Raw genomic sequence first — 15094 nt, forward strand, 5'->3', positions numbered from 1 at the left:
GTGATGGTCCCAGGTTCAGACCCACTGCATGGCACTTTGGCCGGTTTGGGGCGATAGATATTTACCCAAAACCTTGTGAGTGGATTTGGTAGTTGGAAAGTGAAAGAAGTTCATGTGTGTGTGTGTGTGTGTGTGTGTGTGTGTATACATGTATGTTTGTGTCTCCTTGTCTTGACATCATAAATGCAAAATGGTTGTCACTACTATACAAGCAGTGTCATTTCCAATACTTTGCATAAACATGTCTGACTATAGAGAAATATTACCTTGCCTGGAAATAATTGAAGTTGGCTACAAGAAAAGCACCTGGCTACAGAAGATCTGCTTCAACAAACTTTGTCTGACCTATGCAAGCATGGAAAAGAGAACATTAAAATAATAATGATTATATAGTAGGGTGTTTGTAGATGTATAAGCGAAAAAACTTACTCTGCTGAGTAATACAGACTGCCGAATATCACGAACACCATCATAAACAAGGCGACTGGCATCAATGAATTCATTTTCATCAATTTCTTTCGATGAGGAACTCAGAGAATTCACAGCTACTTCAACTTTCTGAGCAAAATTTGGCATCACTACAATGACACACATAAATATGTTCAATGTAATATGAGAAGCAGAAATTTGATTAAAGAAAAAAATTTAAAACTATGTTTAAAAAAAAAAAATTCAATATGATTGCAATGAGAATAGCCACTAGAGAATTAGACAGACTGACAATTTTCTAGACAAGTACTATGTTGGCTAATTTTATTTGCTTTTTTTGTTTAAATTTTTTTGTTCCAGCTAAAATTGTGAAGTACTGGATTTTTTTTTAATGCCCGGATGGCTCACTAGGCATAGTTGATAGCTTCTGTTATCTATGAGACATAATTAGCAGGGGAGGTGATTCTTCAGAAAATAAAGTAACCAAGGTAAGGACAAGTTGGAAAATGTTCAGAGTTATTACCATTGCAGGAAACAAAAGCTTTTTCCTCCAGAGTGAAGGTCAACGTGTGCAACATTTGTGCTAGAATTGAGATGTTACATGGTAGTCAGACATTGGTTTTGAATACAAAAGACTTGTGAAAACTAGAAAGAAATGAAGTGAGCATGCTGATACATGCGTAATGTTAGTATGCATGAAACCTTGAGTAAACAGGAGCTAAGAGGAAAATGGGGTAGAAGAGGAATCAGATGTAGTAAGAGAAGAAGCTGTACTAATAAAGGCATGTGTTGCTCATTGAGAATGAGAGTTGCTGAGCACTTCTGTTAGTGGAACCTACAGAAGGAGACAAAGGAAGATTTGGGATGAAGTGATGCAAACAGGCCTGAAGATGCAGCTCATGAAGGAGGTGATATAGAAGACCTGTCTGAATACACCAAAACATACCTTGACATAAAGGTAGTGTTTTAGAAGCCATACATACACATACAGTGAACTCTATGGAAATGAGCATCTATAGTAACAAAAACCATGGAAACAAATGCTTTTCCATTAATTTTATAATGGATCTACTCATGGTAAAGAACAATTACCACAAAAAAAAAAAAGAAGTAAAAACTAAGGCAATGAAAGTTTACTTCAGTACCTTAAATGTTATCTTGAATTATTTCCCTTTTTTAAAGCACACTCTAAAATGTGACTGGCAATAAGACAGGCATCCAGCCATAGAAACTATGCCAGAAATGGAAAAAAAAAAAAAAAAAAAAAAAGAGAGATATGATACCTGACCAGTCTTAGAGGATAGTAAGTGTGAATAAGAACTGAATCAGATCATGAAGGCCTTCTAGTCCATTAAAGCAGGAAAATGATTTGTATTTGAATGTATACATAAAGATATATATATATATATATATATATATATATATATATATATATATATATATATATATATATATATATATATATACACACACACACACACACACAAACAAGTGTATTTATGTGTATGTATGCATATATGTGCTTGTATCAGTCTATATACATGTGTGTTTGTGTATTATGTGTGTACATATATGTAAAATGTAACTAACCTTGGTCTCTTAACAATTTAACATATGTCATTACATTTTCAACATAACGTCCAGGCTCATAGTTGTCCATTTCTGCAATTACAACATTGGTTACACGAGCTGCTCGCCCTCGAATGGCACCAGCTGTTCTATCTAAGTTATCAGCATCTTTGTTTTGTAATGCAATAACACATTGGTTCACATCTTCTAAGATATGGTTTTCTGAAATAGAAATTAAAAATAAGAATTTTATTTTGCAACAATCCTTTCTACTATAGGCACAAGGCCTGAAATTTTGCTGGGAGAGGTTAATCGCTTGCATTGACCCCAGTGATCAACCAGTAATCTGTTTATTGAAATTAGAGAACCAAATACAAACTCAACCTTGGTGATGTTTGAAATCAGAACATATAAGAAAGATGAAATGCTAGGCTGCATTTTGTCTGGCATGTTAATGATTCTGTCAGCTCACCACATTATTTCATGTAATTAGAATAGATTTCAATCTAGGTACGTGGACAACAATTTTTAGAGAAAGGGCATTATTCAATTACACTAACCCCAATACCTCACTGGTTCTTTATCTTATGAACCTCAGAGTGATGGAAAACGAAACTGTCCTTGGCATGATTTGAAACCAGAATATAAGTACTGCAAAAGCAATACCACAAAATATTTTGTCTGACACTAACAATTCTGTTAATCTTTCTTCTTCAAGCAGCCACAGAAGAATTGACAGAATCATTAATTGGCTCTATGTTCTGAATTCAAATCCTCCTAAAGTCTCATCTCATTTGTCCACAGCACTAATGATTCTGCCAATTCAGTGCATTTAATAATAGATTTTAATAGAAGCAAATGACCAGAAATTTTGGGGAAGCAGTTAGTTGATCACCTAAACTTCATTGCATTACTTGTTCAGGTGAGAGTCAATTACATCAACCCCAGTACAAAGACTTCTACTTCATGCTGTTGACTCTGGAGAGATAGAAAGTAAAGTTGGATGAGGCAGAATGCAATCTCAATGTAAAGAGTTTTCCAGTACCAGTCAAGAATTGGAATTGATATAACTGACTAAACCCCTCCCACAAAATTCTATCAAAATAATGCGGCCACCAAGCTCTTTTTGGTGTCTTTAGCAGAGCCCACTGTTTCAAACATTCAGATTAAATCTATGATCAGACAGAAATTTTATCTCAGGTCCACTGCTTCTTGCTTCAGCAAGCTACAAATTGGTTTCTGTTTCCCTTCTTCCTAAACATGTCGGAGAAGTTTCACAAAAGCTCAAGGACATTAACCTTTCTTCTCTAAGTCATTAAAATCAAGTATAATAAAGCTTAAGATCTTTAATAAAGAGTTAATATCCAGTTTACAGACTGTGCTTAACAAGAATAAAAAAAACAAGCAGCACCAATGAAAGATGTATGAGCAATGATCCATTCGCAACATTTGTTTAACCAATATGAATGCTATTAAAAACTGTTTTAATTATACTACATCTTTTATAATTAAACATCAATCACTTGGTAATAAACCGACATTACATTTAGTGAAATATGCATGTCTGGTTACTAGCAAAACAAATCAATATTTCATCTACACTTAGCATTGATTTTTGCATTTTGGTGGTGATGGTAGTAGTGGTAGAGTCCTAAGTAATGTACTCAGATTATTTAAACTAATAATCCCAGAAAGAAGAAAAGAAAAAGTTGATCTTGGCAGAAAACACAGACACTGAATCTGGATGAGCCAATTCAACTTACTGAATATAGCAGCTATGCCTCCCTCAAATTACACAACCATATTCAAACAAAGAAAGGAAGGATGTATTGGATAAGGTAGTCCTTATTGTGCTGAACCAGAATATAAAACAAGATGGTCACAGATAGAATGCATTTGATCACAGGCCTAATTGATCAAGGCTGACCTGAAGTTAAACAACAACAATAAGAAAGAACCTATGTACTGATGCTCAAGCATCCACTTTACTCCAACATTTTAACAGAAATTAACAAAACACTGAGATCATATATGAAATATCAAAACTCCAATCTTTCCCCACCAATAGTGTAAACCTCTGAAACATTCTCATTGCCCATCTTTATTCCATCCATCATTAATAGATAAAATAAAAGTTCCAAACTGAACATTAATCTCAGCTTGTTACCTTCAAGTCTAAAGATGCTAAAACAAAGACTATGGCTGTTGTCCTTAATCCTAATAAGTTTTAAACTAGGAGTGTTGCCCACTAACAGATAGCACACACCTGCGTGCATGCACACCTACACACACAATCACACACCTACGCACATATTCAGACAATATATGAAGTGACAAAACAAAATACAAAAAACACTTCAGTTAATTACCTGACACAGCTAAGAAGTCATCAATAGTGGTAATATCATCAACAGCTTCAGTAAGGAGTTGTACTTGCTTCACCCATGCTTCTTTAAAGGTTGCCATGTTTTCTTGGGCTACTTTGGAATGTGAACGAGCTGCCAAGATTCTGGCAGCATTGATTACCTATAATATCAACATGAGCATAACATTAACAAAAACGTTAACTAATTTAAAACATTTCAGGAAACCATTAATCACACAACATTTAATGAGTATCAATCACCCATAACATTTAATAAAAGCATCAATCATCCATGACATTTAGTATAAGCAATGATGAGGACGAGCCAATGACGGATCCTCTACGTGACCATTCAACTCATTAGCTCATCAAATCACACCTTACTTTCTAGGGAAAGACAGGCACAATGAATAATGTGACTCTAGAAATATTGTGCCTGGGAAAAAGAGTGATGTGATCATGGCTAGAATACTTTTGTTCAGAGGTCTGTTTGACTAGTTACTAAGCAAGTGGAGGAAGTTATCAAAGTTCTTGAGGCTCAATGTTAATCTATGAATGCACTGGTTTGTCAAATAAATACTAAGGTCCAAGAGCATTACTTTGCCAAGGCATCTATAGCACTGTTAAGGCAGCCCCACCTAAACAACAAAACCCCTATGCTGTTGCTTGGCCTACTATCAATAGCACTAAATTTCTTCACAACCTGCCACCTTAAAAAATAAATGTTAGATAATGAAATCCTAGATGTACAAAAAAAAGGGGGGGGTCATGATTAGAATACCTTTAATAACAAGTATGCTCAATCAAGGCTGACCTGGTAAATAACATAATGGTTTCAAATTTTGGCACAAGGCCAGCAGTTTTGGGGAAGAGCAAAGTTAATTAAATTAACCCCAGTGCTCAACTGGTACTTATTTTATCAAATCTGAGAGGATGAAAGGCAAAGCTAACCCAGTGGAATTTGAACTCAAAATAAAAATGGGTGAAATACCACTACACTTTTTGCTGAGTGTGCTAACAATTCTGCCAGCCTGCCACCTTAAATAAAAAAAAATAAATGAAAAATACGTTTTGTTAAAAAAAATTTTTTAAAAGCCTTCCTCCACACATATACTGTTTATACATAATTAACACAAGGTGATTGTTGTTTAGCACCAGGTCATCCATGATCAAAAAAGCTTATGAAGATGTTCAAGCTTCATCCTCTTTTTAAGTCAGGTCTCCAGGGTTAATTCTACTGTGGTTTGTTTTTGGAGCGTTGAAATGCATTGTAGAACAAGTAGAAAGATTTTTTTTTTTTTTCAACATGTAAAATACTGTATATATAAAGGATAAAATCTTTTCAAGAGCATAAAAATTTTGCCAGCAATCATAGCTGGTTGCTGACAAATTTTTGGGGTCTTAAAAGGATTTTATCCTTTATATATACTGTTCAGTGTTTACGTGTTGAAAAAAAATATATATCTTTCTACTTGTTTTACTCCTTTTAATATAGCAGCTACTGTTTCGAAATGTAAGTAAATCTTTGGACAGCATGCCCCAAGAATAAAGAAACAATGGCCTTGGCTTCAATACTCATTGAAGATTTCTTCATAGGTATACTCAACCAAAACTGATCAGAGCTACGCAACAAGAGTCAAAATGGCTGAATAATTAATAATACTTACTTGGGGGCAGAGACTTTCTATTTCAGCTGCAGCAATACGAACCATCTTGACACCTTCTTCATTGCTGGACATTGAACAGGCAAGATTAGCTACCTAAAGACAAGACATGGTTAATTGAATGAGTATGATACACATGATTATGGAAAACTAGTCACCTGGATTGGAAAGACAGAGACCAAGATATATTGAGAAAGTGGAAGATTGTAACAGAGATAGATGTAACAATGAAGGAGCTGGTAGGAAACAAGTCACTGACCACTTGTGATAGATGTAACAACAAATGAATGAAAAGGACTGATAAAGTAAGTGAATACATGAGTAACCATGATTGAATATGATGGATAATGTATGAATGAATGGTGTAAGAAAAGACTGAGCTAACGTAACTGAACATAATAATGTGTGAATTAATGAATAATGTAACAAAAGATTGAGCAAACAAATGTGATTGATATAAAGGGAAATTAATGAATCAATGATTATAACTAATGAAGAAAATAAATGAGAAATAAACATGACTGAGAAAGAAAGAATGATTGAGAGAAGGAGTAAATATGATCAAGGTAAGAAGTAAAGAGTGAAAAATGACTGCTGCTACATGAAACAAATGAATGTAAATGATATGGTAAAATGACTAAATGATGGTTTGAAATGTAAGAAATGTGAAAATAGAATGAATGAAGATTAATGAGTTAATGAGTGCGTGTGTCAGAAATGAGTGAATAAATCTGTAACTAATGCAGGCAATGAATAAATATACATTCAACAGTAGTGGAAAAAATTATTATAGAGAATGAATTAGAAAGCTTGCTTAAATGTATAAAAATAAAAACAAAATTTTAAAAAAAACAGGGAAAGGGATGAAAAATTTATAATGCTTTATTGAAATATTAATCCTTATAAAAAAAACTGGGCTGATGGATCATACCACCATTTTTATGCTAGGAAGATGATTAGGTGTTGTTTGAGAGAGAGAGAGAGAAAGAGAGAAAAAGAGAGTGTGCGTGCACAAAAAGAGATTCTCAAAAGAATTTCATATAACATTGTTATTGTGCTGTTTCTCATAAATATGGTCAAGCAGTTGGCTTTCATCAGCAAAAGGTTAAAAAGCCATATCCCTACAGTAATTTAGTGAAGGAAAGAAAATTTAATTGGTAATGTGTGTTATCACTGCTATCATAAATGCTCTGAACAAAACATTTAAACAATCATCTAGTTAATAATAGCTGCAATAAATGTTGGTTGATTGAGCTTTCCAGTCATGTTTTACATTGTCTAGAAAGGTGGGGAGAGAGTAAAACGACAGACAGTTTATATAAAGGTGCCTGAGTCTGCATGCTTGGTTTGGTGGCAGGCAATGAGTAAGGAATGCTACACACTTGCTGACGCACATACACATACATACATACATACACACACAGTGAGAGAGAGAGACTCAAAAGTAGAGGTGTAAATGACACAGTAGTAATAAGAGGAGATCAAATATTGTAAAGATAGGTTGATAAAGTAGATTATGTTTATGTTGATAACATTTAGAAAAATAACATTTAATGCAAATATACATATGAGAAGTTTGTTTTATTATATTTTAAGGATATAAGTTTTCTAAAATTACAATTCATTACACAATTTTGATAAAAGTTAAACTATATATATATTGGATGTATGCCTCATTTCTTAACATTACCCAGGTTGAAAAATATACTTTCAAAGTTCCCCATCATAAGACAGGTAATAAATAAAGGCCAACTCAGCTTAACACATATCTTTCTTTAAATGACACTCCTAAGATGAGCCACGGTTTGCAAGTGCTGAAATCTGGTTATACAGTAGGGAGCTGCACAGACCCATGATATACCTATTTACAGTGAACTGGCCTGAGCCATCTGAAAATTATTAATACCTTAACCTAGAACAAATTCAAAGCCTACTCCTACTACACTGATCTCAAATGATTTCTGAACACATCAAAGTACAGCTTATCTAAATTGTCACAGAAGCCTAACAGAATTCAAACTGAACCCTTCACTCATTACCCTTAACACCATTATAGTTTGATTTGCTGAGGTTCTTTTGTAAAATAGAAATCTAAAAAATATTTAAAAAAACACAGCATTAAAGGTGTGTGTGTGTGTGTGTGTGTGTGTGTGTGTGTGTGTGTGTGCGTGCGTGCGTGCGTGCGTGCGTGCGTGCACGTCAAAGTTTTGCCAATTCAGCTGTGTCTCCAATATTAAATTATACCCAAGCCAACAAGTTAAAGGAGTCCATGTGACTGTTCAACCAGCTAGAAATAGAAGCCAAGTCTCCCTAGTTACCCCTAAAAACACAAGATGATTACAGCTAAAATATCTTCAATCAAAGGTTTGTTCACTGTGAGAGAGAAGACTGAAGAAGCAGAAAATGAGTAAAGGGTGAGGGTGTCTAAACTAATTGCAGCTTTTAAGTGACTACCAAAGAGAAAATTATGTAACAAGAATCAAGCCTCATTCATATATACTTTAGCAGACAGGAAATATTTAGCATATATCAATTATACAATCTCAACTGCCCCACTTTAACCCAGGAGCTCCTTGTATTTATTAACATAGTAATTATGGCGAAGCAACTATGAAAACATCCGTTAGAATAATAGTGGAGGAACACTTAGAAATAATTACTATAATAACAGTAATAAAATTTTGTGAAGTATAATTTGTTTGCTTCAGTATTGGAAAGTGTTTTTTTTTTTTAATGTCAATTTAAATATCAAATTATCAAATACAAGTGGAAACGAGATTTTCTTACATTTTTCAGAATGCAGTACCACAAATTTTTTATCACCTAAACTCCAAAATAAGTGAGTTGTATTGTTGCCAATTTTGCTTAATCCTAGGTAAATCCGGAATAAGGAGACTTACGGTCAAAGATAGTAGCTGTGACCAATGTGTCTCTTTTCCAGACAGAAAGACACAATGTAGTCTTGGTTACATGCATTATTCAATGCCATTCATTGAAAACAATCACTTTAAACAATCATTTTAATGTCTGTTATTCCATGCTCACATGACTGATATTGTTGAGGCAGATTTTCTACAGCCAGATACCCTTCTAGTTGCCAGCTTTCACCTATCTCCAAGTAAGATAACACTTCCCCATGACCAGACATTTTTACAGAAGACTGGAAATAAAACACTCGTTTACAACTATAATGTGATGAGAAGGCAAAGAGACAGTAACACACACACACACACACAAATGACTTTCCTCCTCAAGACATTCCCACTACCCACCATCTCTCTAACTACAGTATTCTGGTGCCATAATTAAATGGTATAACTGCAGAGCTGACCAGTTTTCCTCCGATAACACACACACCATTCTTACTACTTGGAACTGGTTCACTTGTTATCCATCTTTCATTCTTAACACTGTTTCCAAATTTTTTACATCGATCACCCACAACCATATATCATCTTTCTCTTCTCTCTTCCCCTCCCCCTATCTAGTGTACCATTATTACTCTTCTGCAGTGCTTCACCCACCACCTTTTTTTTTTTTTTTGCAGTCAGTTATTTTCTATTCTCTCCTACCATATATGCATTATTGGTCACCCACCCCAACCCTTATCTACCATTAATTACAACCACCTCTCAACCCTACCCAATTTCCAATCATCACCTACTTTTCCCTACCTCCCCTACTTATCACCCTTAAATGCCTGTTCATTATATTCATCCCCTCACCTTACAATCTATTCACCTACACTCTTTTCTATCCTCACACTTTGAGGTTCCACCTCAAAACCTCATCACCACTATTTTATCTCTTTCCAACTCCACTTTTCTATAACACGAGTAGCCATGTAACTCTTCTACAACAAGAAACCTGTTCCATTCTGGAGCCTTCTCTCTTACTTCCACCTCTCATTTTCTAGTATGAAGCAACTGCATTCTTTCCATTCAGCCAAAGATGATTTTAGACTTGCAAGTTTCATGGTGACCTCACTGATGCTAATGCAATGACACAGAAAAAAAGTCACACCCAGTATGCACTGTAAAGTGGGTGGTGCTAAGAAAACCTTGTCAAAACAATCTTTTTGAACAATTAAAAAATTAATTCCTTTGAATATGAAGTGCTATCAGCTGAGAAAGCAATCTTGCAATTAGCTCACTCAAATTTACCAAATAAAATGGTTGGCAAGAAAGGCATCCAGTTGTAGAAAACATTGGAGCTTAGAACAATTTTGTGGCTGGTTGGATCCTGTTAAACCATCAATCCATGCCAGCATAGACATTAAATGATATTGATGATAATAAGAACAGGAATTATGATAATAATGATACATACCTCTACAAGCTTATTAGCATGTTCAGTAAATATGACTGCAAACTCTTCTACTGCATTCTCATTACCAGCTTTGGCTGCTTCAATGAGCACAAGAAGAGGAACATTGGTTTCCAGAAAGGAATCAGATACATGATCCACAACAGCTTTCCGTAGCTGTATATAAAAAAAAAAAAGCATTTGAACAAAAATCAATTAAGAAAACCTCATTACAAGACATATTTCAAACTTTATTATAAGACACATTTCAAAGTTACCAAAGGTATTGCAGTAGTAATACTTTATTTATTCATTACATGTATGACAGAGTATAAATATTTAAAGAGAAAAATTGGGTATATAGTACCGCACAAATGTCTTCGTAAACTATTGTAAATTACTAATTGCGTTTTTTACAGATGAAACATTGGCCCTGTTGGAGTCATTTCCATACCTAATATTTTGTAGTAGGGGTTCGGAATGAGAGGGGAAAAAGCGAGATGACCACACAAAAGTTTTTAGCCACCTCACATAAACCAATCAAGATAGTGTTTTAAAACAGAAAAATGTTTATATTGAAAATTTATTACATAACGTTCATTTCAAGAAGTTACTGTACATTGTTAATATTTCATGTAGCTTTCCTTATCTTGAATAATTGGTTTAATGCTCCTGGGAATAGATGCGTACAAATCCTTCACCATTTTCACAGGTATGAGATGCTATTCTCTGTGGCTCCTACAACTCTTCAAGATTGCGTAGATTCTTCTGACAAACTCTTCTCTTTAGTTCTGTTCATATTTGCTCAATGATATTTAAGCCAGGGCTCTGAGCTAGCCAATCTATCAATATGGTAACACTTTCATCAACCAGACTCTTGTGTTGCATGCGATCTCTGACATGGAGCTCCATCATGCTGAAAAATTTCAACTTCATCCAAGTCTGGTATCAAATTGTCCTTCAGCAACTGGATGTATTTGGCACTATTCAAATTACGGTCAATTTTAACCAACTTTCTTTATGTATCCCCAAAGCATCAGACTCTTACCCTCAAACTTCACTGTATTCATTGTATAACATCGGTCATCTAGCTTTCTAATAAGTGAGAATTCGTCAGAAGGCCACCAGGAGAGCAAAATGACCCACTTTACACGATAAAAACAGTGAAGTTTGGGGGGTAAGAGTCAGGAGCTTTGAGGATACATAAAAAGTGACGGTACAAGAAAGTTGGTTAAAATTGATAGTAACTTGAACAGTGCCAAATACATCGAGTTGCTGAAGGACAATTTGATACTAGACCTAGATAAAGTTGAGATTTTTCAGTATGACGGAGCTCCATGTCACAGATGGTGTGCAACACAACAGATCCTAGCTGATGAAGGTGCTACTGCATTGAAAGATTAGCCAACTCAGAGCCCTGACTTATATATCATCAAACAAATGTGGACAGTACTAAAGAGAAGAGTTTGCCAGAAGAATCCATGCAATCTTGAGTTGTGGGAGCTCAGTCACAGACCTAGATACACAAAGGCCCAAGAGAATTACAGGTTAGTCATGGTTAGAATGCCTTTGATCACAGGTTTGTTCAGTCAGAGTCGGCCTGGAGCTAAACAACAACAAAAAAGCTAATTGATCATATTTGTTATAAGTAAGACTAAAGAGTGATCTTGATATGGTCAGTTGACAGCAGAGTTGGTAAGCTATTCAACATAAGCCTATGTCAGCTAAATCTATGAGCATTGGACAAATTCATTAGTGGTTTAGCTGTATATAAAATAATATCACTAGCACTTATGTGTCCATATAGTTTATCCAGAACTAGTAATGTCTCACCACTACCTTTTCCAACAACCATTATTGTATTTGTCAAATGAGATATATTTATCAAAACTGTCACACCTTAACCTGAAAGTTTGAGCCAAAAATATTAACTCTTTGTTAGTCACACAGGTGTGAGTTGTCACTCTAAATTTTTTTAAACATTCCTAATTTCTAGTTAGCAGCTTATTTTTTTTGCTCCTTCCTCTACTCTTCTGACTCAGTGAGGGCCTATTGCAGGTGGTGTGGCACAGTCATGACTCAGTTGTCGTGGGAGGTAGACATTTTTGTCTAGTCACCCCATGTGACTAACACAGTTGAAGTTTTGATTTAAAGCATATTGTAACAAAGATTGCCCATTAAGTTACTTTTATGTTAATATTCATCATAGATATATAAAAAAAACTCCACAAAATGGTGTATTCTGTGGGTATTTTCACACTAAATACGATCTGAATCTAAGACTTTAAAAAATTTTTCCTTAATTTGATAGATTTATTTTATAGTATTGTTTTATGTTAATATCAATCAGCTACAAGGGTTTCAAACTTCTCAGCAGTGATTGCAGATATATCCTGAACCAACAGAATGAGTATATTTCACATAATACTAAAACTATAAACATTTTTGTATTGGGGTGTGTAAACACCCAATGTGACTAACCATGTTCAGAAAGATCAGGCAACTAACAAAAGGTTAATTTCCAGCTGAAGCCAAATGTGCAAATTAGTTTCAATTTCATCTACTCCAGTAGTGTATTACTGGTATTTATTTAAATTATACTGGAAGGATGGACAGCAAAGTCGATTGAATGTAGATGTGAGACAAAATATGATTTTATCCCTTTCTCAATCTTCCTCTGCAACAGGTACCTTAGAGAGTGAGTGAGTGTGTGTGTTATAGATAGAACATTTATTACATTCCACAAAACAAATTATCTGAAAAAAATGTTTGTATTCATAGCTCTTGAGAATAGCATACAGCACCATTTGTTTTAGTTTACTTCCTGACAAACAAAAACCAAGTTATTTATTGTTTTATATATATTTGTATGTCTGTGTGTAGAGAGAGAGAGCAAGAGATATGTATCCATATAGAGAGGAGGAGGTTACTACTAAATCCATTGTCTTCCTTGTTGGAGGCCAAATCAGTCTAGGAGAGCTTCAACAGATTATTGGCTGTTATAAAGAATAAGTTAGGTGAAATAGATAAGCTGACCATCAAGCTGATCTTGCAAGAACTAGACTCGTATTCCATTCACTAGTACACTTTTTTCCTACATTGTAATTTATTTTCTTCCCTAGAGTAATATTTTTAATTTGACAGTCATGTAGTTTATTTTTATGAATATTATTTTAGTTTTAGCAATGAAGATTAATGATTTCTACTAAAGAATGATTAGAATGTCAGCACTATATTTATTTGAAAAGAAAATGCACATTCAGGCATACACACCTCTCTGTGTGTGTATATATATATATATATATATATATATATATATATATATACCCATCATTTCATCATAAAATTAAGTTTTAAATTTTGGTTAATGAAAGTTTGTAGATTGGTTGTTATATTTATTAGTAATATATTTACATTTCAAAATGGCCACCCCTATTTTATGTTTAAATAATTGTTAAATAATTATGCTTAAATAATGGGTAAATGTGATGCTGCACCCAGTACATATATGTATGCATTCACTATGTGTACTCCAGTTTTAAAATAGGTAGATGACTGGTGTAAAAAGTGACTCAAATGGTTGGCATCAGAAAGGGTATCAAGCCTCAAAAAGCTTATGTATGTGTGTAAATACACAATATATACATATTCACAGTCAGTCATTCAATTTATGTCCATAGTTCTTCACTTATGGTTGGGGCAAGTACATGACTGAGGCAGTATAAATATTGCTAAAGCCTTTTCTTGTTAAGTCTTTCCTATTTTGCAAGAAAGGGCACTTTTATTTCACAACATTGAGTGTGCAGAACTATGAGGTGTAAATACAAAACACTTTTCTTTCTTCACTCAGTCTCATTGGAGTAAAGCAGAAATGAGAAATTTTCATATGCACACTTGCCCTCCGTCAGTTCTACTCACAAAGTAATGGTGAGCTCAAGGCAATAACAGAAGACACTTGCATGAGGTGCCATACAGTGAGACTGAACCTAATATGTGGTTGTAAAGCAAACTTCTTAGCCATGCAAACATACTTGTTTATAATCTCTCTCTCATTATATATATATATATACACATACACACACACTGGAAAGTAATACATTTGTATTGCAATATTTTATTTATTTATATATATATATAATTTGCCATCCTTAAACACCATAAGTAACAAGAGCAACAGAAAAATCATAAACAAACAACACCAACAACAAAAACAGAAATACATAAAAATGATTTATTCATAGTTTGTCAAGGAAATATCCTTACCTGACGTCTTAAATCTCTAGATTTTTTCTGCCAATTCTCAAGAGCTTCTTCTAGTTCAGCACTTGGTTCTTTCTTACCAGACTGAAGAAAACAAAATCAGGAAATCGATGCAAAAATCTATTGATTTGGACTTTAGAAAATGATAAACAGAAACAGCTCAGGAATTCTTTTTAGTCTCATGTACAATTTTTGCCATCTTTAAAAATTATGTTTTATTTATTATTAATCAAGTTAGCTTTAACAAATCATATTTTCTCAATTTGTTTTATATTACTTTATTTCTTTTTATATGTTTTTAATATTTGAACAAAAAAAATGCTGTGCTTGCATATGTGATGTGCACATAAACATATGTATACACCGACTCATACACATACACACACACTAAAATTATATATACATGTACACCCAAACATTAGGACAAGATTGGCTTAAAAGGTTTAAGACTATTTTTTTGGTCCAGTGAGAATTATATATGCATTATTTTTAAATCAGACAT

The 15094-nt window shown here is 34.0% G+C and overlaps 1 protein-coding gene across 2 annotated transcripts in view; it reads right to left on the reverse strand.

Moving 5' to 3' along the window:
* The window catches only part of LOC106881031 (catenin alpha), an 80390-nt gene that overhangs the window by 16834 nt on the left and 48462 nt on the right, over positions 1–15094 (reverse strand). For both annotated transcript variants that reach the window (XM_014931229.3, XM_052975868.2), the window contains 6 exons: positions 14596–14676; positions 10357–10509; positions 6031–6123; positions 4368–4524; positions 2020–2220; positions 430–578 (listed from right to left, as the gene is read on the reverse strand). In XM_014931229.3, coding sequence (XP_014786715.1) covers positions 430–578; positions 2020–2220; positions 4368–4524; positions 6031–6123; positions 10357–10509; positions 14596–14676 — 834 coding nt within the window. The remainder of the gene's footprint in view (positions 1–429; positions 579–2019; positions 2221–4367; positions 4525–6030; positions 6124–10356; positions 10510–14595; positions 14677–15094) is intronic.

This window comes from Octopus bimaculoides, chromosome 2 (assembly GCF_046866305.1).
Source record: "Octopus bimaculoides isolate indiv1 chromosome 2, ASM4686630v1, whole genome shotgun sequence".
Taxonomy (NCBI): domain Eukaryota; kingdom Metazoa; phylum Mollusca; class Cephalopoda; order Octopoda; family Octopodidae; genus Octopus; species Octopus bimaculoides.